General features: G+C 38.5%; 1 protein-coding gene across 1 annotated transcript; it reads left to right on the forward strand.

Moving 5' to 3' along the window:
- Positions 1-6,906: 6,906 nt before the first annotated feature.
- NMBR (neuromedin B receptor) lies at positions 6,907-24,172 on the forward strand (the record flags this gene model as incomplete). Its single annotated transcript, XM_081094775.1, has 3 exons — positions 6,907-7,328; positions 20,975-21,323; positions 23,771-24,172. The coding sequence occupies 3 exons, from the start codon at positions 6,907-6,909 to the stop codon at positions 24,170-24,172; spliced, it is 1,173 nt and encodes a 390-aa protein (XP_080950901.1).
- Positions 24,173-26,433: the final 2,261 nt, after the last annotated feature.

Here is a 26,433-nt window from a genome sequence, read left to right on the forward strand (position 1 = left end):
AAGTGTGTATTTTATGCATGTTATATTTCAATAAAATATGAGTTTAATAATAATATTCCAGTTGTAGGAAATGAGAAAATTGGATCAAGGAAGAAAAAGTGACTTTGGCAGGAAGATGGCGACCAGCAGGAAGGTAGGGAGGGAGAGAGTGTGAGAGAGCGAGGGAGCGATAGAGTGTGTAGATGTGTGTGGTGTGTGTGTGTATGAACTGGGGACAGTTAGATTCTGCAGGTTTTCCAAGGGGCTGCCAAACCGGGCAGTCTTAGACGGCGGAGCCCCGCTCCCAGCGCGGACACTCCTGGGCGGCCAGCACGGGCACAGAGACCATGCCATCGTGAGAAACAGAGCTGCTTGAGACTAGGATCCTGGCCTCAGCACCACCCAGTCTGGTCTCAGACGCAAACTAGGACCCTGCAGCCTCTGGGGACAGAGACCTGCGACCACAGCTACAGACTTATAGACACCAAGAATCGAGACATTCCGGCAGCAGAATTCTATGAGTAACAGAGCCCATCCTCCTCCCTGCAGGCTCGAGGCAGCACCATAGTGACTGATAGACCTGCCCCTCACACGCGTCTGTCATTGCAGGAATTTGAGCCTGAGAGCTTGCAGATACTGGGAATCTGTTCCCCGCAGCACCTCTGCAGGAATTTGAGCCTAGGAGTGCTCAGACACGGGGAATTTGTTCCCCACAAGGCAATCCGGCGACCAAACCCGAAGCTCATGCAGGGCTGTAATGCCACCTGACTTTGATTCTGGACAAGTGCTCACTGAAGTCCCCCAAGCTGACCGGGACCCAGATTCTCCAGGCGGGACGTAGCACTAAGCACCAGTGACTTGACTCTGTTTCTTATCACCCGCGCCTGGGATCCCTGATTCCCAGTGCATTCACACTAAGAACCAGTGACTCCAATTCTTGGTTCATGTGCACACAGGGACCCTGAATCTCAGCACGAGGCTGAGATACTGGATTCTTGGGGAACTCTGACCCCTGGCACACGTTAGGGGGCTCTGATTTTCAACACACGCCAGGGGGGTCCCTATTTCAGTGTGGTGCAGGAGGGGTCCCTGATTCTACGTGCGTGCACCAGGCCACACTGAGTGCTGGTAACGCTGCCTCTGGGCGAGCCTGGTTTCAACCAACCCATGACAGTCACACATCTTAGTGTTGGAGCTCTTCAGTGACACTAGGGTGGTGCGAAGCTCCCACTGCACATGGCCCAGGCCCACACAACTCGACGTTTGAACCTTCTGGTGATAGTCAAAATGGGGAGATGACCCAATCCCCAGAGGAAATAAAATGAGGAGTCACCAAGAAAAGAAATTAGTGAAATTGAAGCATGCAACATGACAGAAAAAGAATTCAGAGTAATGGTTGTACAATTCATTCACTGGATGTATGAGAAAATCAACAACCTATGCAAGAATCAGGAAGAAATGAAAGTGATATAACTACAATCAAAAACACCATGGAAGGTTTCAACAGTAGACTAGAAGAAGCAGAGACCCAGATTAGTGAGTTAGAAGATAAAGTAGAGAAACAAGCTCAATCTGAACAGCAACTGGAGAAAAAAATTAAAAAGCAGGAGGAGAGCCTAAGGGAGCTTTGGGACAACATGAAATGAAGTAACATATGCATAATAGGACTGCCAGAAGGACAAGAAGAGCTGCAAGGATTAGAAAATCTATTTGAAGAAACAATGATAGAAAACTTCCCAGATATAACAAAGAAAATAGTTACACAAGTACAGAGAGTCCTAAGCAAGATGAATCCCAAAAGACCCACGCCAAGACATGTCATAATTACAATGGCAAATCTTCACGACAGAGAGAATCTTAAAGGCTGCAAGAGAGAGACAGAGAGTTACCTACAAAGGATCCCCCATCAGATTATGAAATGATTTCTCAACAGAAACACATCAAGCTAGAAGGGAATGGAAGGAGGTATGCAAAGTGTTGCAAAGCAAAGGTCTGAATCCAAGAATACTCTATCCAGCAAGAATATCAATCAAAATTGAAGGAAAAATCAGGAGCTTCACAGACAAAAAAAGGCTAAGGGAGTTTATCACTACCAAGCCAGCAATGCAAGAAATGCTAAAGGGAATGCTGTAAAAAGAAGAAATAAAAAGGTAAGAAAGAACACAGGCACAAAAATAGAAATGACTACAAAAAAGTACCTTTCAATAATAACTTTAAACGTAAATGGACTAAATGTTTCAATCAAAAGACATCGAGTGGCTGAATGGATAAAAAGACATGACCCATATATATGCTGTCTACAAGAGACCCACCTCAGAACAAGGGACTTACACAGACTGAAAGTGAAGGGATGGAAAAATATCTTTCAGGCAAATGGAAATGAAAAAAAAGCTGGGGTAGCAATACTTATATCTGACAAAATAGACCTCAAAGTGAAGGCCATAACAAGAGATCAGGAAGGCCACTTCAAATACTAAAGGGATTGATACAACAAGAGGCTATAACCCTGATAAACATATATGCACCCAATGCAGGAGCACCCAAATACATAAAAAAAATTCCTGGAAGATATCAAGGGAGAGATTGACAACAATACAATCATAGTAGGGGAGTTAAACACACCACTGACATCATTGGATAAATTCTCTAGACAAAAAATCAGCAAAGAAACAGCAATCCTAAATGACTCACTAGATCAGATGGACTTAATTGACATCTTCAGAACATTTCACCCAAAGCCACAGAATATATATTCTTCTCAAGTGCACATGGGACATTTTCAAAAACAGACCACATATTAGGTCACAAGCAAAGTCTCCCCAAATTTAAGAAGATTGAAATCATACCAAGCATCTTCTCAGACCACAATGGCATAATATTAGAAATAAACTACAATAAAAACAATCCAAAAAACTCAAACACTTGTAAGCTGAATAGCATGCTGCAAAATAATGATTGAGTTACCAATGAGATCAAAGAAGAAATTAAAAGCATCCTGGAAACTAATGACAATAAAAACACAACAATCCAAAATTTATGGGACACAATGAAAGCAGTCCTAAGAGGGAAGTTTATAGCTCTACAGGTCTACCTCAAAAAATAAGAAAAAATGATAGTAAATCATCTAACTCTTCAACTCAAAGAATTAGAAAGAGAGCAACAAGAAAAGCCCAGAGTGAGCAGAAGGAAGGAGATAATAAAGATCAGAGCAGAAGTAAATGACATAGAGACCAAAAAAAACAATACAAAAGATCAATGAAACCAAGAGCTGGTTCTTTGAAAGGATAAACAAGATTGATGAACCTCTAGCCAGACTCACCAAGAAGCAAAGAGAGAGGACCCAAAAAACAAAATCAGAAATGAAAGAGGCGAAATAACAACAGACCCCACAGAAATTCAAAGGATTGTTAAAAAATACTATGAACAACTCTACTCCAACAAACTAGACAACCTGGAGGAAATGGACATATTCCTAGAAAAATACAACCTTCCAAAACTCAATCAGGAAGATTTTAAAAATCTCAATAGGCCAATAACTATGGAAGAGATTGAAGCAGTCATCAAAAAGCTCCCAGCAAACAAAAGCCCAGGGCCAGACGGCTTCACAGGGGAGTTTTACCAAACATTCAAGGAAGAACTAAAACCTATCTTCCTCAGACTATTCAAAAAAATTCAAGAGGAAGGAACACTTCCAAGCTCATTCTATGAAGCCAGCATCACCTTAATACCAAAACCAGATAAAGACAACACAATGAAAGAGAATTATAGGCCAATATCCCTCATGAACACAGATGCAAAAATACTCAATGGAATTCTAGCAAATCAGATCCAGCAATACATCAGAAAGATCATACACCATGACCAAGTTGGATTTAACCCAGGGATGCAAGGATGGTACAATATCCGCAAATCAATAAACGTGATACATCACATAAACAAATTGAGAGATAAAAATCACATAGTCATATCAATTAATGCAGAAAAAGCATTTGACAAAATCCAACACCCTTTCTTGGTAAAAACTCTCAGCAATGTAGGAATAGAAGCATCATGCATCAACATAATAAAAGCCATGTATGACAAACCCACAGCCAACATCATACTCAATGGTCAAAAACTAAAATCATTTCCCCTAAGAACAGGCACAAGACAGGGATGCCTCCTCTCACCACTCCTGTTCGACATAGTACTGGAAGTACTAGCCATTGCAATCAGACAAGAAGAAGAAATAAAAGGCATCCAAATTGGAAAAGAAGTAAAACTGTCCTTATCTGCAGATGACATGATACTGTACATAGAAAACCCTAAAGACTCCATCAAAAAGTTATTAGACTTAATAAAGGAATTCGGCAATGTAGCAGGATGCAAAATTAATGCCAAGAAATCTATGGCATTTCATTACATCAATAGTGAACTTACAGTAAGAGAAACTAAAAAACCAATCCCATTTACGATCACACCAAAAAAAATTAAGATACCTAGGAATAAACTTAACTAACGAGGTAAAAGACCTATACTTGAAAAACTACAGGACACTGAAAAAAGAGATAGAGGAAGACATAAATAGATGGATGAACATACCGTGTTCATGGATTGGTAGAATCAACATCATCAAAATGTCCATACTACCCAAAGCAATCTATAGATTCAATGCAATCCCTATTAAAATACCAATGGCATATTTCACAGATCTAGAACAAACATTCCAAAAATTCATCTGGAATAAAAAAAAGACCTCGAATAGCTGCAGCAATCCTGAGAAAGAAGAACAAAGTGGGTGGGATCTCAATACCAGATATCAAGCTGTATTTCAAAGCCACTGTTCTTAAAACAGCTTGGTACTGGCACAAGAACAGACATTTAGATCAATGGAATAGAATGGAGAACCCAGAAATCGACCCAAACCACTATGCCCAATTAATATTCAACAAAGGAGGCAAGAGCATACAATGGAGTCAAGACAGTCTCTTCAGTAAATGGTGTTGGGAAAATTGGACAGATACATGCAAATAAATGAAACTAGACCACCAACTTACACCACACACAAAAATAAACTCAAAATGGATAAAAGACTTAAACATAAGACGGGAAACCATAAAAATACCAGAGGTATCCACAGGCAGTGAAATCGCATATGCCAAAGCAATTTCTTCACTGATACTGCTCCTAGGGCAATGGAAACTAAAGAGAAAATAAACAAATGGGACTACATCAAAATAAAAAGCTTTTGCACAGCAAAGGAAACCATCAACAAAACAACAAGAAAGCTACTGCATGGGAGAACATATTTGCTAATGTTATCACCGATAAGTGTTTAATCTCCAGCATTTACAGGGAACTCATACAACGTAATTAAAGGAAGATAAACAATCCAACCAAAAAATGGGCAAAGGACCTAAATAGACACTTTTCAAAAGAGGACATACAGAAGGCCGAACGACATATGAAAACATGCTCAAAGTCATTAATTATATGGGAGATGCAAATCAAAACGACAATGAGGTATCATCTCACACCTGTCAGAATGGCTATCATTGGCAAATCAACAAACAACAAATGTTGGAGAGGATGTGGAGAAAAAAGAACCCTTTTGCACTGCTGGTGGGAATGCAGACTGGTACAGCCCCTGTGGAGAACAGTATGGAGTTTCCTCAAAAAACTAAAAATGGAACTCCCATTTGACCCAGTGATCCCACTTCTAGAAATATATCCCAAGAAGCTAGAAACACCAATCAGAAAGGATATATGCATCCCTATGTTCATAGCAGCACAATTCACCATAGCTAAGATTTGGAAACAGCCTAACTGCCCATCAGCAGATAAGTGGATTAGAAAACTGTGGTACATATACACAATGGAATACTACGCTGCGGTGAAAAAGAGTTCTTACCATTTGCAACAGCATGGATGGAACTGGAGAGCATTATGCTAAGTGAAATAAGCCAGTCAGAGAAAGATAAATACCACATGATCTCACTCATTTGTGGAATATAGTGAACAACATAGGCTGATGAACAGGGATAGATCCAGAGACAGAGAAGCAGCGATAAGACTGTCAAACCTCAGAGGGAAAGTAGAGGAGCGTGGGGGTAAGGGGGAGAGATCAACCAAAGGACTTGTATGCATGCATATAAGCCCAACCAATAGACGCAGACAACAGGGGAGGGTGAGGTCATGAGTGTGTGTGTGTGTGTGTGTGTGTGTGTGTGCGGGGGGGTTATGGGGAGAATGAGGTCACATATGTAATACCTTAATAAAGAAATTAAAGATTGAAAAAAAAAAAGTGGGGAGAGAATTCCATTCATTTACTTCATCCTTTGTCACTCACTCTCTTCTCTGAATTCATTGTTACAGCATCAGACAGTTGCCAGCCTCCCAAATCCTTAGAGGTTCACAAACTTCTGGCTGGGGCTCCTCCTGCTCCGAGGCTGGTATTGACGGATGGGTGTAGGGACACTCTGTGAGACAGAGAGCTCCCAGATCCCCTCCAATCCCACACAATGCAACAGGAGCTGCGAAAACAGGAGCGAAGCCGTGGGATGAGCAGAGTACCAGCCGCCCAAGCTAGTTCCCAGTGATTCAGCCGCGGTTCGCTGGACAGCGACAGGATGACTTCCGGCCCTCCCACAGACCCCGCAGGCAGGTACTTTTAGTAATCCCAGAGGGACGCATCTCTGTTCACCAAAGAGCCTTTCTCCCGTGGAGACTGAAACAAAGACGCAAATTGCTTTGCTTTTTTTAAAAATTCGGAGCCAATGTGCCTCTTCTAGAAGCGCAGGAGCGTGTGGACAGATTCCTCACACGCCCGTCCCCTCCGGGACGCGCAGTGTGACGCGTTCCCCACAGGCAGTAAACTTGTCACGGAAATCCACTTTTCAGGGACCTGCGCGCACGAAGACTCCAGCGCGCGCACCTGCAAAGAAGACCATGCCCCCCAAGTCTCTTTGCAACCTCTCCCAGCCCGCCGGCCAGAATCAGAGCGGGTTCTTTCCCGGGTTGTTGGACGGGGATTTCCCGCTCGCCTCCCCGGGGACCACCGCGGAGCTGGTGATCCGCTGCGTGATCCCGTCCCTCTACCTGTGCATCATCACGGTGGGCTTGCTGGGCAACATCGTGCTGGTGAAGATCTTCATCACCAACAGCGCCATGAGGAGCGCCCCCAACATCTTCATCTCCAACCTGGTCGCCGGGGACGTGCTGCTGCTGCTCACCTGCGTCCCGGTGGATGCCTCGCGCTACTTCTTTGACGAGTGGATGTTCGGGAAGGTGGGCTGCAAACTGATCCCGGTCATCCAGCTCACCTCCGTGGGGGTGTCCGTGTTCACGCTCACCGCCCTCAGCGCCGACAGGTAAGCGAACAGGTATCCGTGGGGCGGCCTAAAAAGTGCTGGAGGGGGGCGGGGAGTGCACCCGGGAAGGAGAGTGGGGCAGAAAGGAAAGGCTGGGAGGAGGAGAGGGAGAGTGTGTATCTGGGAATTAGAGTAAAAGAAGGTAAAGACGACTGAGATGTGAAGCTTGAAAAAATAGGAAAAGTATTACTTTTAAAAGAACTAAAATTGCATTAGTTTGAAAGTAGCTTTAAAATTGCATATCCTAGTCTTCCTCTTCCCTTCCACACACTTTGGGAGTTTTTATTCTATTTCACAGAACAGCTATAGAATACATGGGCAATAGTGTAGCTCCCTATTGTTTTTTTTAACCTTACAAGTTTTTCAGCAACTATGGCTTTAATATGGTTTTATTGGTTTTTAGAGAGAGGGGAATGGAGAGGGATAGAGAGAGAGAAGCATCAATCGGCTGCCTCATGCATGCCCCCACTGGGGACCTAGCTGAAACCCAAACCTGGGCATGTGCCCTGATCAGGAATCAAACCAGTGACCTCTTGGTTCATGGGTCCATGCTAAACTACTGAGCCACACTGGCTGGGCCAATGGAGTTATCTTGTATAGGTTTTCTCTGTGTGCTTAAAAACTTAGACGTGCAGTTTTCTTATTTGGTAGCTTAACAACCTGATTAGTAAGAATGTCTTCCTTAATATTAGGGAAATGCTTGATTTTGACTTTTTTCCAAATAAGGAGAAACATCATTTACACTTAACAACTAAATTATACTATTTACTTGAAGCACAAACAACTAGAATAGTAACTGTTCTTCTGACAGATGACTTTAACATTTTGTTTGTTTTAATACCTCAAGTCAAATGATATGTTGTTTGTTTTTTCACGAACAGGCAGGTACCAAATACTTGTATTTTAAAACAGTATTGTAAAAATATATCTTTGGCATCAAATCTGCTTTTCACATATTTTAAGGGTGGGAAGTGTCCATTACTCTACCTTGCAGATCAACTAGTCCAACTGGACCATTTTCCAGGTAAGGATGTTGAGGCACAAGGAATGTATAGTAATTTCCTGGGCAGAGCTGGGAGGAGAACCCAGGCCTGCTGGACCTGGGTCCAGTGCTGCTACTGGAGGTTCTCTATAACCATGCTTTTGGGCGTTTATACAGAAGGGATGGGCTGGATGGGAGTGGGGCAAAACTGGGCATGTCCAAATGTGGAGTGATGTTCAAGTGGGCATCTTTGCATGAAGCTATAGTCTAATTCCCTTGGGGATGGAGTGTTGACTTAAGCTATTTAGATAAACTATTTAACTCTGATGATTAAGGTGCTGTTCATCCTCCTCTTTAATTTACATATTAGGCTACTAATGAAAAGTAAATGCATCTAAATTTTCTGGTATTTGCAATAATAACCTTACATTACTTTGGTTTTAGGAGTTCATTTTAATTAAAGGAAGAAAATATTCAGTGGCGATTTGAGAGCTATTGTCTTTTTAAACTGAATACTTCTGGTTGGCTTTTTGGTTTGTGTAATATTTTCTCTAAAACCATATTTCTATGAAGATCTGTGCCTTCGGATAAATTATCCATCTCATTTTGATTGACATGATTTCTATTATCTTTTTTTTTTTTTGAGTTTTCTTTGGATTCCATAATTAAAATGTGACTTTTTATTTTAACTACCATTCTTTAGGGAACCCATTTTAAATAGAAAATTTCAAGAAATACTAGGTAAGGATTGAGATAAAACTTAACAATTATTATTGCAATAGTTAAAATTACTATCATTATGCCTTCATTTTTAAAGGTAATATTTGGAACAAGATCCAGGGCTTAAATTTATTTCACACCATTTTTCTCTCTTGTCATGAAGACATGCAGATAAATTGGCCCTGACAAAGGTCAGAGAAAATGCTATTCCTCACACATTTACTGACTTTCAGTTTGTTATGTGAATCGCGTACTCTGTGAGAAAAGCATGGATCCTTTAATAATAATGTTAAAGAGAAGTGGGTTGTCTCTTCTCCTGGGTCCAGAAGCTACTCTTGCCTCTCAGTGTGTTTTGGAAATATAAATTGAGGAACTGAAATCACTGGTGGTGAAATCACACGCTACATTCCAAAAAGTCACGCAAATGGCTTGGAAATGTTTTGTTTTATGTTGTGTGCACGTCTGTTGTTCCTTGAGAACATAGTAATCTAGGTGTTGATTTGTACCTGATCTCCTCACACTTTATCTCTCCAAACATTTTTAATTTCTTGTGGATTTGGAAATAAGAATAAGATAAATTGCACATAGCACTGTGCTAAGTGTTTTGTATGAGTGTATTATCCTCACAATACCATGAAGTGGGCACTATCATCATTACCATTTTAAAGTAAGGAAAATTAAGGCTTGAAAGTAAGCAACATTTTCCTGATCTCACAGTGAAGCTAGTATTTGAAACCAGTTCAAAGCCTGCAGTCTTCACTATTAAGCACATTACTACATTTCCTCCAGGAATAAGAAATTACTAATTTTTTTTCTATTTAATGACAGACTAAAAAATTACATTTAAAACATAGCACCAAGATTAAAAAAAATGCCAAAGCTTATTCATTAGATTCAATAGAATGGAAAAAATGTAATAAATGTAACTGCCAAATACAAAAACACACCCTGAATTCAAAATTAAGAAGTAATTGCAGCAATAGGAACACTTTAAAAAAGCCATTATTAGAGTTTTTAAACAACAAATGCAGTTGTTTGCTAAACCAAACTAAATATTTTATCCTCATGAGATGGCTTAAATAAAAGGAGAAAAAGAAACAGACAGATAATTAGATTTTAGCAAGCATGTCCCAATATGAAGTGGAAAGTTAATTATATGTCATTGATGACAGTATCACCAAATAGCAGAGACTGAAATAAAAAATAAATATTTATGAATCTACTTTGAGGCCTAAATCACCTTGTTTGATGTGGGTGGTATGGATAACACTGTGTGGTAGTTCTGGTTATTAATCTTTGACTTCCCAAATTCTTTTGAGGAGTTTCAGCTGATTCATCCTTAGGAAAGATTGTTGTGCTCACTGGAATGTTCCTCAGAGACACTACATAACCAGAAGGGGAGGAAAGGCTGTGCATAATCTGAAATGGTGATAGTGGTGTTACCAGTTTACTTTTAACTTTTATGTTGAAGAATTTTTTGTTAGTATATAAAAAATATACTTCTTTTGCTTGCTTGCATTAAATAGCTAATTAAAAGTATTTGCATATTCTGCATTGTGTCGTTTTTACACACACACACACACACACACACACACACTTTCTCCCCTCTCCCACTGTTGAGACTTGTGTGCTATGTTACTAGGTAGGGGGAACCCCATAAGCCACACTTTGCTTGTGATTGACATGACAGAAATCTTCTTCACGACCTATTACAGTAGCTGTATTCTAAACTCGGGATATCTTTCTTGAACTCTTAAAGACATTTTGGCCTCCAAAATCCCATATTTAAAATGGAAGTAATTTTTAAGAATGAGTTCTCCTTTTTCCTTTATAGCAAAAACATTCCTACAGACTTCTAGTTCTAAAGTATAAACTTCATTATTTTGTGTACTTACAAATGTAAAACTAGAAATAAATTTCTTATCCTTTTTTTTAATATAAATGTTAACTAAAATTCATTTATAAATTTAATTCTAAAATTCTATAAGACAATAAAAATGAAATTAATATTAATTTAATCTATCAGGTTATGTTGTTTTTCTGATACTCTATAACCAATGTTGGATTGAATACAAAAATAATGTTGCATCTAATCAGACTAAAGTGCTAATGTATTATTTCAAGCTTTTGTTTGATAGTTAGGATAAACATATTTAATTCCATAACTGAACTCGTGCTCTTAGGTATGAACCCTTGAGTCATTAACATTATTTGCATTTATATCAGTGCAAACATATATTTCCTTTACTATAATTATTTGTTAAAATGTTGAAACAGATCAAATGCGGGCCCTCTGTCTAACACTCCGGAGACCTTGGGAAGCTTATCAGTCTTTGTCCAGTGGTAAAAGGGAGTGCCATTATCTGTTTGCTGGTTTCTCACCAAAGCTCCTCACAGTAGCTCAGGTGTTGACTGAACAGCTGGCTTTTGTTTTGTTTTTTGGTGCATAGCCTGGGCAGTATGCTGAGGTTAGATCAGAGTGTGCTTCTAAAGCTCTTTTGAGAAGTTTGGGCTGGCCATACATACCTAAGGCAGTAATCCACACTCACCCTACCAATAACCCAAGTTTCCAAAGTGATTGTTGTCAGAGAAAAAAGTGCCTCCTCTTCTCCCGTTGCTAGTGGGAGGTGGGTTCTTGGAGTACCACTGTAAGAAGCATTTCCAGAGGCCCCATGGGAGAATGAGATATGGTAGAAAGCTTTATTTTCAGGGAATTATACCTCATTTCCCTTAGTCCAGTCATAGAAATGTAGCTCGAGTTTCAGTAAAGCTAACAGCAAAACTGTTGTTTCCTTTCCATATCGGAGCTGGGTCCACACACAATGCCAGGGAGCAGGAGCAAAAGTGCCCCATAAGCCAGGAGTCAAGCGCAACACACAAGGGGCACTAAGAAAGCGGCCTCCTTTGTGTAGGAGTGTATCCCAGATCTTCATGGACTTGCAGTGGCCATGCCCATCTGGCCAATGACCTCTGCTTGCAGGTGTGACTGACAGACCTCAGCTTCGCTAGTCATCCAAACTTTACTGGTCAGGCAGCTATCTTTCCTTTATCCAGTCCCCTCCTTTCTCCCAGTGTTTTGCCGGGAACATGCCTTCCCTGTCTCAATAGTGGGAGAGGGTTATTTCCCTTTGCTCTTTTCCTGTTATTAATAACTAGGTAATTACATGGGTATCATGATAACTTACTTATTTTCAACTTGTTTCAAAAGAAGTTAAGGCATCTAAAAGATAAAGGTACAACTACAGTACAATGATTATAAAAAAGGGAGGAAAACCAGGTATAGGGAAATAAAAGTTGAAAAACAGAAAGTGACCCATACTTTCACACAATGTGAGTCCTACGGTACATTCGTCTGAGAGCTTTCCAGCTGCCAATTCAAAAGGAAAATTTGTTTTGCATAACAAGTGCCCAGTTGTTGTTTTTACATGACCATAGAAACAGGATGAATTGTAATCTGCACTTAATTTATCAGTTAATTTGAATTTATATGGTTTCTCATTAGATAAAAGCTGTTATTTTTGCCTCCAATAATCAGATATATTTTATTCATTAGTCTCAAATACTTCTAGCTTATTTTCTTTTCCCTTCTAATTCACACATTAAATTAGGTGCTGTATAGTCCTTATAACATTCACACTATTGCTATTATTTATATATTGCTATCTAGGTTTTAAAGATTATTCATCCACCTTGATCGAAAACCTTTGGGGCACACTATATAAAAAGAGAGAGAATGCACCAGCCTGGGGCTTATGGCATCAGGGTGCTAGTTCTGACTCGATTATGTCCAAATGTTCAAGTTGGAGAAAATGATAAAATGGCACTAAAGACATGCCCACAAATAAGTATTTTATTTATTTGCAAAATAAAAACAATGTCTTCAACTGTCGAGCTAAGGGCCCTAAGATGGGACCCTGTTACCTCCTCTCTGAGCATTGAGCAAACAGTGACGCAAAGAGAACGAGGGACACTGATAACTGGTGAGGCAACCATATGCTCAGCCCAGCGCTCCAGTGCTTGCCACCTCATCTCAGACAAGTCTCTCACTGAATAACTTATGCCGGCTCTATTTGTGCGCTTCTCAGTGGGAAAAGGGACCCTCTAAGATGTCCCTCTCAGTCTTTTGCTGGTAGTAATGCATTTGACATCCGTTCTGGCTGAGCCATAAAGTCAGACAGTCAAGTTCAACGTTTTCCTTCTTGTTAGTTGTCACCAGCAGTACAGCTCCTATTGGTGTTTTTCAAAACCCAAAATAACTTACCTTGGCCCTTTCAAATGCAGATTTTTTAGGAGGACTCACCAATTTCCAAGGTCTTGTGTAGGTTGTAGATCATAGTATATGTAACCAGATTATTTTCAGCTCTTTGGAGAACCTGACCCATATCCCCAATTCACGGACAATCTGGTATTTCCAAAGTTTATTAATTTTCTGTACCAAAGGACCCGTGTCTTCATTAGACATCTTTTTATTTTTAATTTATTTTTAATTGTTGTTAATCCTCACCCTGAGAATAATTTTCCTCTGATTTTTAGAGAGAGTGGAAGGGAGAGGGAGAGACAGTGAGAAGCATTGATGTGAGAGAGACACATGGATTGGTTGCCTCCTGCACACACCCCAACTAGGGCCAGGGAACCTGCAAACAAGGTACTTACCCTTGCCTGGAATCAAAACCAGGACCCTTTAGTCCATGGGCCAATGCTCTATCCACTGAGCCAAACTGGCTAGGGCAACATCCATTTATTTTTTATTGTTTGTTGTTCTTTTTTTGTTTATTATCATTCGTTTTGATATGATCAAGGTTATTTTCATTTTTATGCTCCAAAGTGATGATCCAACTTAATTTTGCTTGCTTCAAACTTAATGAGCTATCTTAACTTATTGTTTTAATTATTGATATAAAATATTAAATGTTATTAGTCCATACCCTACTCCTTATGAACACTACTGATTTATTAAGGCTCTTGGCAGTATCTTCTATTTCCAGTTACTCCTAGGTCTCATGGGGAGGAGAAATAAACACTAAACCTTCACTTCTCCCTAGCACTTCCCTTGACTCCCTTGAGTTTTAATTTTTTTTCTTATACAGATTTTCATTAAGAATCTTTTAAAACTTTCAATGTAGACCTCCTTCTTCACAGTTATTATTTGTGAAATTTTGGAGGGAATATTTAAAAAATTAAAATTTTATTAAATGTGGTTGAATTCAAATTGATTTTTGAAAAAGAACCACATTTTAAGAGAGAATGAAACATTCACCATCTCATTTGGAACCAGATTTAGATTATGAAAGTACAACCTACAAATGATTATAGACATTTATATAGAATCTATGAAAATGCAGTTTTAAGAGATGAATAAAAGAATATGAAACAGTACTTGCTGATACTGTTGAAGCTTAGTTTCTCTACTATAAACATGATCCTTTAAGAAAGCATAATTACAGATAGAAGTTAAGTCTTTGCAGTTAAAAATACCATTGACTTTATGAAGATAGCAGATGAAATGTCTAAAAATTGGTAGATAAAGCATTTAATGCTTCAGTTGTATTCTCTGTAATATGCTATAGTTGAAAAGATATCAAATCTATAATCGCAACATGTGAGTGAATTCCGAGTTTTATGCTACTGGCTTTGTAATCATTTAAGCATCATGTAATCCCTTAGTCTTGATAAGCTTTTCTGTAAAATGAGCACACTAATCAGTTTAGCAACACAGGACTATTTTAGCAAGGGAAATAATGTGAAAGCATTTTTAAGCTGTGGGTTGCTGTGTAACTACTTCCATGTCACTTATGAGTCAAGATGACAAATGACTCACTAATTCAAATCAGTATTTATTCACACATGCAGTTAATTATCAGAAAATAGGCATTGAAGTGGAGAGCAAAATGGTTCTCTTGTACAATTAATGATGATAATCTCTTTAGCATCTATAGCCTTTCCTCAATTCCTTTATAATCATAGACTGGCTATTTCCAATCATTGCCTCCATCAACATAAGTTGTCATTATTCTCTTTCTTATCAAACATTTGTGTCATTTACGTCACACATTTTAACGAATTAAGAACAAAGTGATTTTTCCCCCTGGTAAAGAACAATTAGAATCGCTGACTTCTCTGTAATGAGAAAGGTATTTCTCATCTTTTCCTAAGTGACATCCATATATTACATTATTTTTAATATGTTATTTATAATTTTAGCCATTCTATTGTACAAATATGCTTAGATATTTTTAAATGATAAATTTAGTAATTTTGTTCAGAATAAGTATTACTGCTAAAAGTTATCAATACTCTTAAAACATGATATGACGCACTATGAAGGCATCTGATTCTCAAACACTGAACTTCTGCTGGGTTTCTGCTCCTCACAGACGCTGAATGTGTATGCATCCCAGGGAGCCTGTGGAGAAATGCTCACTGCCACAGTCAGTCTTCCGGAGAGGTGGTTTCTAAACTTGGTTTATAGTGAGAATCACTTGAAAATCTTATAAAATGCAGAATTTCTCCATTTGCAGGCTAGAGACTCTGTGCTAATGTTGTAATGTACCCCGTGAATTGCACAAAGGAAGCCCCAAGAAGTCAAATTAAGGAATCATTTATTCAAAAGCCGGCGGCTACAAGGGGGCATTAACTCTCCAAATCTTGTAGCCCCGAGTGACTACAGTAGCGAGCTTATAAATGTAAACACCACATCCTGCTAGACATTGGAATGTGAGGCTATCTTGTGAAAGCAGATTGGACAGAAGCAGAATTGAGCAAAGTTAATAATCTCTAAAGGTCATCTCTACAGTCTCAGTTCCTGGAGCCACTGAGTCAACGGGAAGCAATCTTTTGTGGTTCTGGTTCTCAGGCACAGAAGAATAACCTCTGTGATGTGGGCTGGCAACAAAATGGGGGGATTTATGTGAGTTTCCAGGTCTCAATCTGGAAACTGAGGTAACTACCCTATTGTTAAAGCAAGCAAGTGTGTATAGAAGCCAGCATAGCAGGGCTAAAATTTAAACAACAAGTTTTTACCTGGGATGAATGTTACGATGCTGCATTGCTTCACTAGTAAGTCTGGGAGGAAATGTAATAATACTCTATTTTCAGTGCTCTCGGTGGTTCTGGAGATTGATCCTGCTTGGGCATCAGTAGACCAGACTGTTCCCATTTCTCACTTCCATACTCACAGCAACCTAATAGCCAGCAACTACCACCCCACTCTACCAAAACTGCTCTTAATAAAATCATCTCCTTGTTGCCTTGTTTCTACATAAGTTCAGTAAAGATTCATTGAGAATCTACTGTGGGTCAGGCACTGTGTTACACATTACAGATAACAGCAGAGAGCAGGACACAAGCTCTGGTTTCAAGAAGATTATTGTCTACTTTTAGAGTATTTGACACAGAGGCCTACACTGCTTTTTGAAAGTCTTTTTTTTAAAAAAAATATATTTTTATTTATTTCAGAGAGAAAAGGAGAGGGAGAGAGATAAAAACATCAATAAGAAGAAAGAATCATTGATCAGCTGCCTCCTGCATGCCCTGCCATGGGGGATCGAGCCCACAACCTGGGCATGCCCTGACTGGAAATCTAACGGTGATCTCTTGGTTCATATGTCAGCACTCAACCACTAAGCCACGCTGGCTGGTCCTTTCTGAAATTCTTTCTTTTGCTTCCATGAAATCCTCTACTTGTCAGATAGTTCACCTTGGACTTTGTTAGTCTCTGATAAATAAGTTTGGTATAAAAAAAGCAACTATGGGTGGTATAACTAGAAAGCTTTGCAGACATTTATAGATGGAGATTTTTAGATGTCTTGATAACTTTACTAGTATATGAGCTAAAATGATCTAATTTTCATTATATATTGTGTAATATGATTTAATTTAATTACCTCTTTAGATTCAATTAAGAATGTATGCAAATATAATAAGCAATTTTCAAAACAGGCATCAATAAAGAAGCATATATATTTACTGATATTTAATATGTGAATGATGATTATGTCATCTTTATATGAATTTTGATTGATTAGTTTCCAGTTTTCAGTTAAAGATATCTTTCTAAGATTATCTGCATGAAAAAACACATGTACTTTTTATACATACTATTATGCTACTAAATTCAATGAGAGAGAATACTGAGGGACTATTTCATTCCTACATTTTCATAAATATTTAAAGGAAGTGTGATTAAATATGTTCATATTAATTTGCACTATGTGTTTTTACTTTAAAAAATGCACATAAAGTATTGGTTAGTGTATAACATTATCTGACAGTTATAAGCTCTGGTTTAGTAGTAATAATGACCCTTCAGTAATCTGTGTTTTCAACTATAATTTCTGGCTTTATAAAATTTGGAATATTCTTTTTCGTTGTTGTTAATCTTCACCTGAGGTATTTTTTCCATTGATTTTTTTTTATTAGAGAGAGAATGGGGGGGGGGGGAGACACAGAGAGAAAAACATCAAAAACATAAATGTGAGAGAGACACCATGACTGGTTGCCTCTCAAACACAACCTGATGGGCCCTTGACCAGAATTATACCTGGGAAACTTCAGTCCACAGGTTGAAGCTCTAACCACTGAGAAAACCAGCGAGGGCAATATCCTTTTTGATCAAATGTGTATCATTTAGTAGAATATCCATGGGATCTATTTTCCTTTTCCTGCAGGAGGTGGCTAAGAATCATCCTATTGCAAACGTGTGTCCTGACTCCCACTAGGTACTCCTTCTCCACCAAAACCTCTGGATGTGTTGCTAGCTTTACCATGACAATCTTATCAGGAAGGGGGAGTCAATACTTTTATTCCTATTTGAACTTTTCCCATCATCCTTAATGATTGTAGTGCTTCTGCAAATGTGCTTTGCTATGGGGTAGAGGTGAGAGTAGGGAAGTGACCTTTTCCTCCCTTTTAAAATCATGAAAGCCCTACCTGTTTTGGCTCAGTGGATAGAGTGTTGGCCTGCGGACAGAAGGGCCCTGGGTTCAATTCTGATCAAGGACACATACCTCAGTTGCCAACTCCTCTCTTTTAAAATCATGTGTTTTTATCACCTCCATGTTTCCTCTCTCTTCCACTCTCCCTAAAAATCAATGGGAAAATTATCCTAGGGTGAGGGGTGAGGATTAACAACAACAAAAAAAACATAAAGGAAAATTCAGAATATTCTTTGTTCTTTCTAACAATCTAAAAAGAAAGTCTAGTTAACTAGTCTATTTGTAGTGATCAACAGCACCCGCCTCCCGCCCCATATTTCTGTCTTTCCCTATTGTTCCACGTTCAAAAGAATTTTAATCAGCCTTTTATTACTTTGATCTTAAGTATGAATTGTCAGGCAATAAATATTTAACTTTTGAGGAATGGTTCTAGAATAAAGAAACCAAATAACAACAAAACAAACTTGAAACTATTCTAGAAGGAAAAGAAAATGAAACATTTTCTATATTATTTCCATAGCCATATAATAACTGGAAAACTAGAAAGAACTTCTAGAATTTGGGCTATAAGGGGTCAATGGGAGAAGAAAAAGGAGACATATGTAACACTTTCAACAATAAAAATTAAAAAAAATTAAAAATATAATAAACAATCTAGAAGAAAGGAAGTAAGCTAAAGCTAATAATACAGCTTAGAAAATAAAACCCCAAAGAAGATAGAGATGAGTTTGATAAAGTAAAAAATTAAGAAAGAAGAATCATTGAGAGTCAATCACTGGGACTCCAGGAAGTTGATGAAATGGCATTTAGAAAAGAATTAAATTCAGGTTAATGGAAAATCATACAAATGAAAAAAATTATTAAGTAACAACTCTAGGAAAATCAGACATGCATATAAGAAAGAGAATGTCATAATATACTACTTAACTAGGCAGTGAGTGATATTTGTTTAGTCATAATAATCTATTGACCATTTACTAGTATAAACCATATAACTTACTAAATCAGGAAGCTGGGAATGGGGGATATAGAAGTTGCAGGGAGAAAATCTTCAATTACCACAATGGGATATTAAGAGCTAATATTTATAATATTTGATCCAGGAGACAGTGGCAGAATTATATTTCTTAGCGCTCTCTGAGTTTAAAAACAAGCAAATAAACCTCTTTGAATGTTATCAATCTGATAAAAAATTTAAACAGCAGAAAAAATAGCTCATTCTAGTTACTGATTGTAATTAAGTTTTTTAAGAAGAATGGACAAGTAAACAGAATAGTAATCAAGATGCTATGTGTGAAGTCTGGGCAAAATGCATGACTCGTGCTATTTTACTTAATTTGGTGTTGAGGCCCTTTGCTGTTGTTCTACTTTAATTTCTATGCTTCCTATTTCACATGAGAAGATCCTCCAGATCAAAATGCAAATGAGCTTTTTTCTATTGAGGGTCTGGGGATGACACTTGGATTCAAGCCCCAAAGGAGAAAGAGGCTTCCTCAGAGTGGGATTGCGGCTGAGGGCGCTCTTCCTCTCCTGGGGGAAATAGAAAGCATCCTCACAGAACCTGAAGGAGGCCTTAAATGATTGTTATCCAGCTTGAAATATTTTGAATTTTTAGAACATCAGACTAAATCAAATGTAAATAAGGAGAAGGCACAGGGTCATCACATGGTTAATATCTGCTAATAACAGGCACTGTAACTCTATTCATTTTTTTCTAATCATAAAATTTTGAGGGAGATGTTTATATCCCCACTCCATAGAGGAAAGGGAAAGACCTTAAGTGATTTTCCAGTGGTTATCAGAGACACAATAACACTGCAGATTTGTTTGACCAAAATCACTTTTATCTGTATCTTGTTAACCATGTAGCTATACTCTAACCTAACATATCTTCAAAGACAAATATAAATAATTTGAGGTTTACATACAATTTTGGTTTGTTTGCATTATTATTCCCCTAATGTGCTAAGTTAGCTGCAGAGGGTTTGGATTGCTGAAGCCTTTATGTCCTGGAGTGGACCCTTTACCACTATGATGGTGGCAGGTGGGATGAGAGAGGACTTCATGAGGTCTCCATATTAAATAAACTTGAAAGGTAGAATATTATTCTATTTCTCTCAGTCCTTATAACTGGATGATGGAAAAAAAATCCCCATTTAAATTAGTCTCTAAGATTTACTGATCCTATATAATAAAAGGCTAATATGCAAATTGACTGAACGGTGGTACGACTGATCGCTATGATGTGCATTGACCACCAGAGGGCAGATGCTCAACGCAAGAACTGCCCCCTGGTGGTCAATCCACTCCCACAGGGGGAGCACCGCTTAGCCAGAAGCCAGGCTTTTGGCTGGCAAGCTTAGCAGCGGTGGTGGGAGCCTCTCCTAACTCCGTGGCAGCGCTAAGGATGCCTCGGGGGATGTCCGACTGCCAGCTTAGGCGGACATCCCCTGAGGCAGCCAGACATCCCCCGAGGGGTCCCGAACTGTGAAAGGGTTCAGGCTGGGCTGAGGGCCCCCCCCCAGTGCACAATGTTGTGCACCGGGCCTCTAGTATCCTTAGAAAATAAGTGGGTGACTCAGGTTTATAAGCTAAAGAAGTGTATCAAGGTAGAATTTAATAAATATTTTGTGGGCATTTTATGGTTACTGCATATTATAGCAATTATAGTAGCAATAGATTTTTCAACAATAACAGTATTTAATTAAAAGTATTCAATAAATAATGACACTTATTGTATAGATTTAGAAAAAAACTTGTGAAAGCAGTAAGCAAATTACTGCATTTTGGGAAATAACAATTTCAGATATTTTTTTCTGTCTTCTTGTCTTTGGTGCTAATAAGCAATAAATAAGCAGACAGAGATGCCAGGGATCTCAGTACAAAACAGCTAGGGCATAATGGAGTTTGGCATCTCTCTCTTCGCAGGTAAGATTTCTCTTTCCTCCCTCCCCACTCCCTCCTTTTTCACTTCCTTTCTTAAGAGTATTTGTGGCATGTTGTCTTCCCAGGTACAAAGCCATTGTAAACCCCATGGACATCCAGACGTCAGGGGCGGTGCTGTGGACCTGTGTGAAGGCCGTGGGTATCTGGGTGGTCTCGGTGCTGCTGGCTGTTCCCGAAGCGGTGTTTTCGGAAGTGGTGCGCATTGATAGCTTGGATAATGGCAGCTTCGCAGCGTGCGTACCCTACCCTCAGACTGATGAATTACATCCAAAGATTCATTCAGTGCTCATCTTCTTGGTGTATTTCCTCATACCCCTTGCTATTATTAGCATTTATTATTATCATATTGCAAAGACCTTAATTAAAAGTGCACATAATCTTCCTGGAGAATACAATGAACATACCAAAAAACAGGTAAGCTTGGTGTGTGTGTGTGTGTGTGTGTGTGTGTGTGTGTGTGTTGGGGTGCCCTGGTCAGCTGCAGTACTGCTATTTTGTGTTTAATTTCATGGGTTCTCAATACCAGGATGGGTGATAACTGAGACAGAGGGCCCTGGGACATGCACGGGCCTGAACTGGAAGGGCATTGGGTCGGGGGGGGGGGGGTCTCTAATATGTGGCCATGTCCCAGCACTGAAAAGGCCCACTAAGGTCCTGCTACTGTGCCTTCTGGGCCTACAACCATTAAAATGTAATGTCTCAGAAGAATTTTTTTACATGCAAGTGTTTATGCAAAGAATCACACAATAATACAGAAAATTTTCACAGTTTAAGTGTACATTTATTTAATTATTGTCTTCTTCCATTAGCCCACTAAGATAAGAATGACAGGAAGTCTGGGAGAGGGATGAATCAGGAAAGGGCCGTAGGACACTGCCTGGGGCTGGGGATGAGGGTTGGTAGGATGCCACAGTGGGAGGCTCTGGATACAGGGCAGCAGAACAAGAGTATGATCAAAGGGAGGCTGGCGTTGAAGTCATACTTGGTCTAACTCAGCTTTATATATTTTCCTATGTAGATTGTACATTAATTTAAAAATTGCAACATGTACCTTACATACTCTTTCTTCCTTAAAGAATATGCAGATGCAGCCCTGATATAAGGAAAACTTATGTTAATCCACAAAGAGATGGAAATACTGTACTTGTGGGACAAAGTTTCAAATTGTGCATTTGTGCACTCCTAGCGAGGGCCTTCTTCCAAAGGCCCAGGGAGGTTATAGGTGACTGCTCCCTAATTTGAATGAAGACAAGTTGAATGGCAGGTCATTAGAACTTGCAGGACTGTAGATGGAGACGCAGGCTGGGGCGTCAGGCACTTCAGCAACAGCAGCGTCTCCTAAAGGTTTCTGGCTTGGAAGGGCGCCTCTATTTATTGATGACCATCAACATCAGAGATCCATGTCTGCTTCACAGTCTTAAAAGAAATCACCAAGCACTAAAGCAATTGTTAGATAAATTAATAGATTTATTGTCTAAATATCTGGCATAATTGAAGCAACAATGTCCAGGTCATGTGCTTTTCCTTTTTATATAATTCTTTAATTCAGAGCCTGGGGAGCTGGTTTCTAGAGTTGGGTTCCTCTTACCCACCCCACGATCATTTTTTTCTTATTGGCCTTAGTTCTGCCTTGTTTTTGTAAATTTCCCTAGTGAGGTTTTTAAGCTCAGGGTGGGTAATTGTGCTCGACATCTGTTGAGAAGTAATCTCAATGCCAACAGCCTCCCTTTGCTTTTGACCGCCCAAGTATAGATTGCCATGAAATTCTTGCACCCAAGCTCCACCTGCTAGGAAGGACACGGCCCAGTAACATAAATTTCACATTGACCCTCTTAATATTGCCGGGTTGCCTAACATGCCCCAGGGAAACACCGGGGCACGTTCTGCTTTCTAAACTACACCCCTCTGCACTTGCCCCTTCCTTTGCTGTCGCCGCTTATCCCCTATGCCAGACCTGTTTGATTCCTAAACATTTCCAGTCTCCTCTGGCATATTCTCGTTGACTATGTTGCTTATGTTGCTTAGTTTTAGCTCATGTTGCTTACTACTAATATCTTTTGATAAATTGTTTTCACATTCATGTTGGCTTATGTAAATATTTGAACAAATCAGGCAAATATCAGCTAACCTTGGACTCTAGAATATCAGAAAATGATATTTAGATTTAAAAAGATCAATGTCCAATATTTGAATTGTGTCTATTTATCACATTCCTGAAAACCTGCCTATAAAATAATAAACCCAGTATGTAAATTTTATGAAAATAAATAAAACTATATATTTTATTTTTAAAGGTAACTAACCCAGTAATACTTATTGACAGTTATGTCAGATGTTTTGGATTTATGAATCTGGAATTAAATCCCAAGGTTTTAGTGTGTGTAGTCAGGGTTAAAAAAAGTTATACCTTATTTTAATAGGTGTATTTTTCCTACTAAAATACCCTGATTTAAAAAAGAAATTCTAAGGTTGACTATATTCTATGACTCATTAATCCAGTGGATTTAATACAAATAGGTTTATAATTAAAATGAACAAAATAACTTTAAGTTAGAGGAAAGTATTTTAAAATAAGAGACTTTTTTTTTTTTTTTTAAAGATCACAGTTTTCACATAAAGACATGGCCATTTCTTAATATTTTATTATCTAGTCTTGTATAAACTGTGAAATTTTATGAGTGGGAACAGTGTAGTGACCACGATAGGCTGTTGAAATCATCCCATTATTGAGGAAAATAAATAGTTTTGGTATTTTGGGTGTGTTAACGTGCTAATAAGCTTACCCCTATTATATCATGAGTTTGGGATGTGGCTGGCTCCCCTTTCATTTTAACCAATGGGCCTCTTCCCTGTACTTGCAGATGGAAACTCGGAAACGCCTGGCTAAAATTGTGCTGGTCTTCGTGGGCTGCTTTGCCTTCTGTTGGTTTCCAAATCACATCCTCTATATGTATAGATCTTTCAACTATAACAAGATTGATCCATCTCTGGGCCACATGATTGTCACTTTAGTAGCCCGGATTCTGAGCTTTTGCAATTCTTGTGTCAATCCATTTGCCCTGTATCTACTCAGTGAAAGCTTCAGGAGGCATTTCAATAGCCAGCTCTGTTGTGGGAGGAAGTCCTATCCAGAGAGATCAACCAGCTACTTAGTCAGCTCTTCTGCAGTGCGTATGACATCTCTGAAAAGCAATGCTAAGAACCCGGTGACCAGTTCTGTTTTGCTAAATGGGCACAGCATGAAGCAGAAAATGGCACTGTAATTTTGGCCACACAGCTTGCTACCTGGAAATAACTTACTTGTTTTATTTCTACTGAGCAGAGCAAAACTAAACAATTTTCTTTCTTAATATTTCTGAGTGAATTCATTAGACAATTTATGGTTGACTTAGAAAAGGCAAGACAAACATAGCTAACATTTTTCTCTGAAAAGAACTGGAAATTACATAAATATACACTGAGTGGCTAGATTATTGTGTCCACCTGACGTTTGTAGGCAAATTAGCTATAATTTCGTGCTGAAGTTGCTAGAGGGCCAGATCATTACAAACAGCTGAATAGCACAACATACCTAAGTATCATTGCTGATCAAGTTCATCCTATCATGTTGATGGTGTATCCCAATGGAGATGGCTTCTTCCAACATGACAATGCACCATGCCACGGTGCTCGTATTGTGCAGGAGTGCTTTCAAGAACATGAGGGAGGCTTTACCTTGCTTAGATGGCCCCCACAATCACCAGATCTCAATCCAATTGAGCATTTGTGGGACAAAGTTATAAGAACCATCAGGCAGCTGGTTCCACAACCATCAAATGTCACAGAACTGGACAGTGCTATTCATCAGGCATGGTGTCAGATTCCTTGCATCACCTTTCAACATCTCGTGGAGTCAATGCCAAGAAGAATCGCCACAGTATTGAAGGCAAAAGGTGGCCCAATGAAGTATTGATGAGGTGGTCATAATAATTTGGCCACTCAGTGTATATATATATATATATATATATATATATATTGTTAACATTAAAAGGGATTCAAACACCAATTCTACATGAATATAAATAATCATTGCTTCAGGATTTAAGCTGTTGCTAGAGCCAATGCTAGTGTTATCTTAAATTTGTTTTATCTTGAAGCAGGAAATAAATTTCTATATTGACTCAATGATTTAATGAGTCTAATATTCAAACGTCTAATATTTGAAATACAAGTCATGTTCTTGGGTGAATTTTATTTATACTTAATGCATGTATGTATTTCCTTTGTTTGAATAAGATAATAGGAAATCCAAAGGTGGAGCTTAATCAGAAGCCAATATTTATTGTGATTTTTTTTGTGTGTGGTAAACCATGTTTTCTAGAAATAACCTTTCTGTAACTTCTAGGTTTGCAGGTATTTATATTAAAAATAGTAAAATAGAGGTCATCTGAATAAGATTTACATTATGAATGTAAAATAGGTATCATATGTTCCAAATGTAAAACTGTGACACAAAAATTGGCATGGCCTTTTTTGAATATATTGCTAAATCCCTGAATATTTGGATGATTCTGTATAGCTATGATAAGATTTGTGTAATTCTGGTGAGTTCATCCATCTACTCATCTTTTCTTGTAACAGCCACCTGACAAGGCAACTTTACTCTGTATGGCATCATAGCTTTATCTGAATAAATGTCTTGGATTTCTTTTGCCAAAATAAAATTCTAAAGCTAACCCTTCTTAGTATTATCAATAACTCTAATATTTGAATTAATGTATTTCATACTATTTCTCTTTCCGAATTTGTTGAGTAGAAAGAAAACTTGGCTAGTATACTAAGCCATTTATTAAACAACCCTAACCTATAGTGTTTATACTATTTATGATATAAAACTCTCAATTGTATGCAGCAATGGGAAGAATAAACACATACAAATTGCCTATGATAGTTGATGATCATGAGAATGAATATTAATGAAATGTTTTCTGTGTTCTTAGCTTAATCCTAAAGCTTTACATGTACTATCATATAATCCTTAAAAAACTCCTGAGGCGAAAAAGAGAAGGATCCAATATTGATAGTGTATGAAGTTACACAATTTGGAATGTCTCCATTACAAAACACACACACACACAATGTTGCAAATTTTACAAAAATACTTGATGATATGAACACATTTCCAGGGCTCTGAATTTAAGCTTAATAGACTTCATAGTAAATCCACTTCTGAAATATGTCTTGTTATTATCTTTATTTTTGAAATTAGGAAACTGAAGCTCAGATATTACAAAACTTAAAGAGGATTACACAGCCATTGAAAGGTAGGATTTAAGACTGGTTACCACACTGTGGTGCCTGCACCCACTATTCCACCTCCACTCAGTCATGGCTTTCTTTTGTCTTGAACAGTTGTTCTCAATCATTGAGAAAGTTGTAGATCCACTCATCAGAGAGGTGTAAGATATTGCACGCAAATTTTGTATTGACTCTGGGTATTATAAATTTTTAAGATTCGTCCATTAAAATTTAAAGAACGAAGGCT

The sequence above is a fragment of the Myotis nattereri genome (genome assembly GCF_964212035.1).
Source record: "Myotis nattereri genome assembly, chromosome: 6".
In the NCBI taxonomy this organism is placed as follows: Eukaryota; Metazoa; Chordata; class Mammalia; order Chiroptera; family Vespertilionidae; genus Myotis; species Myotis nattereri.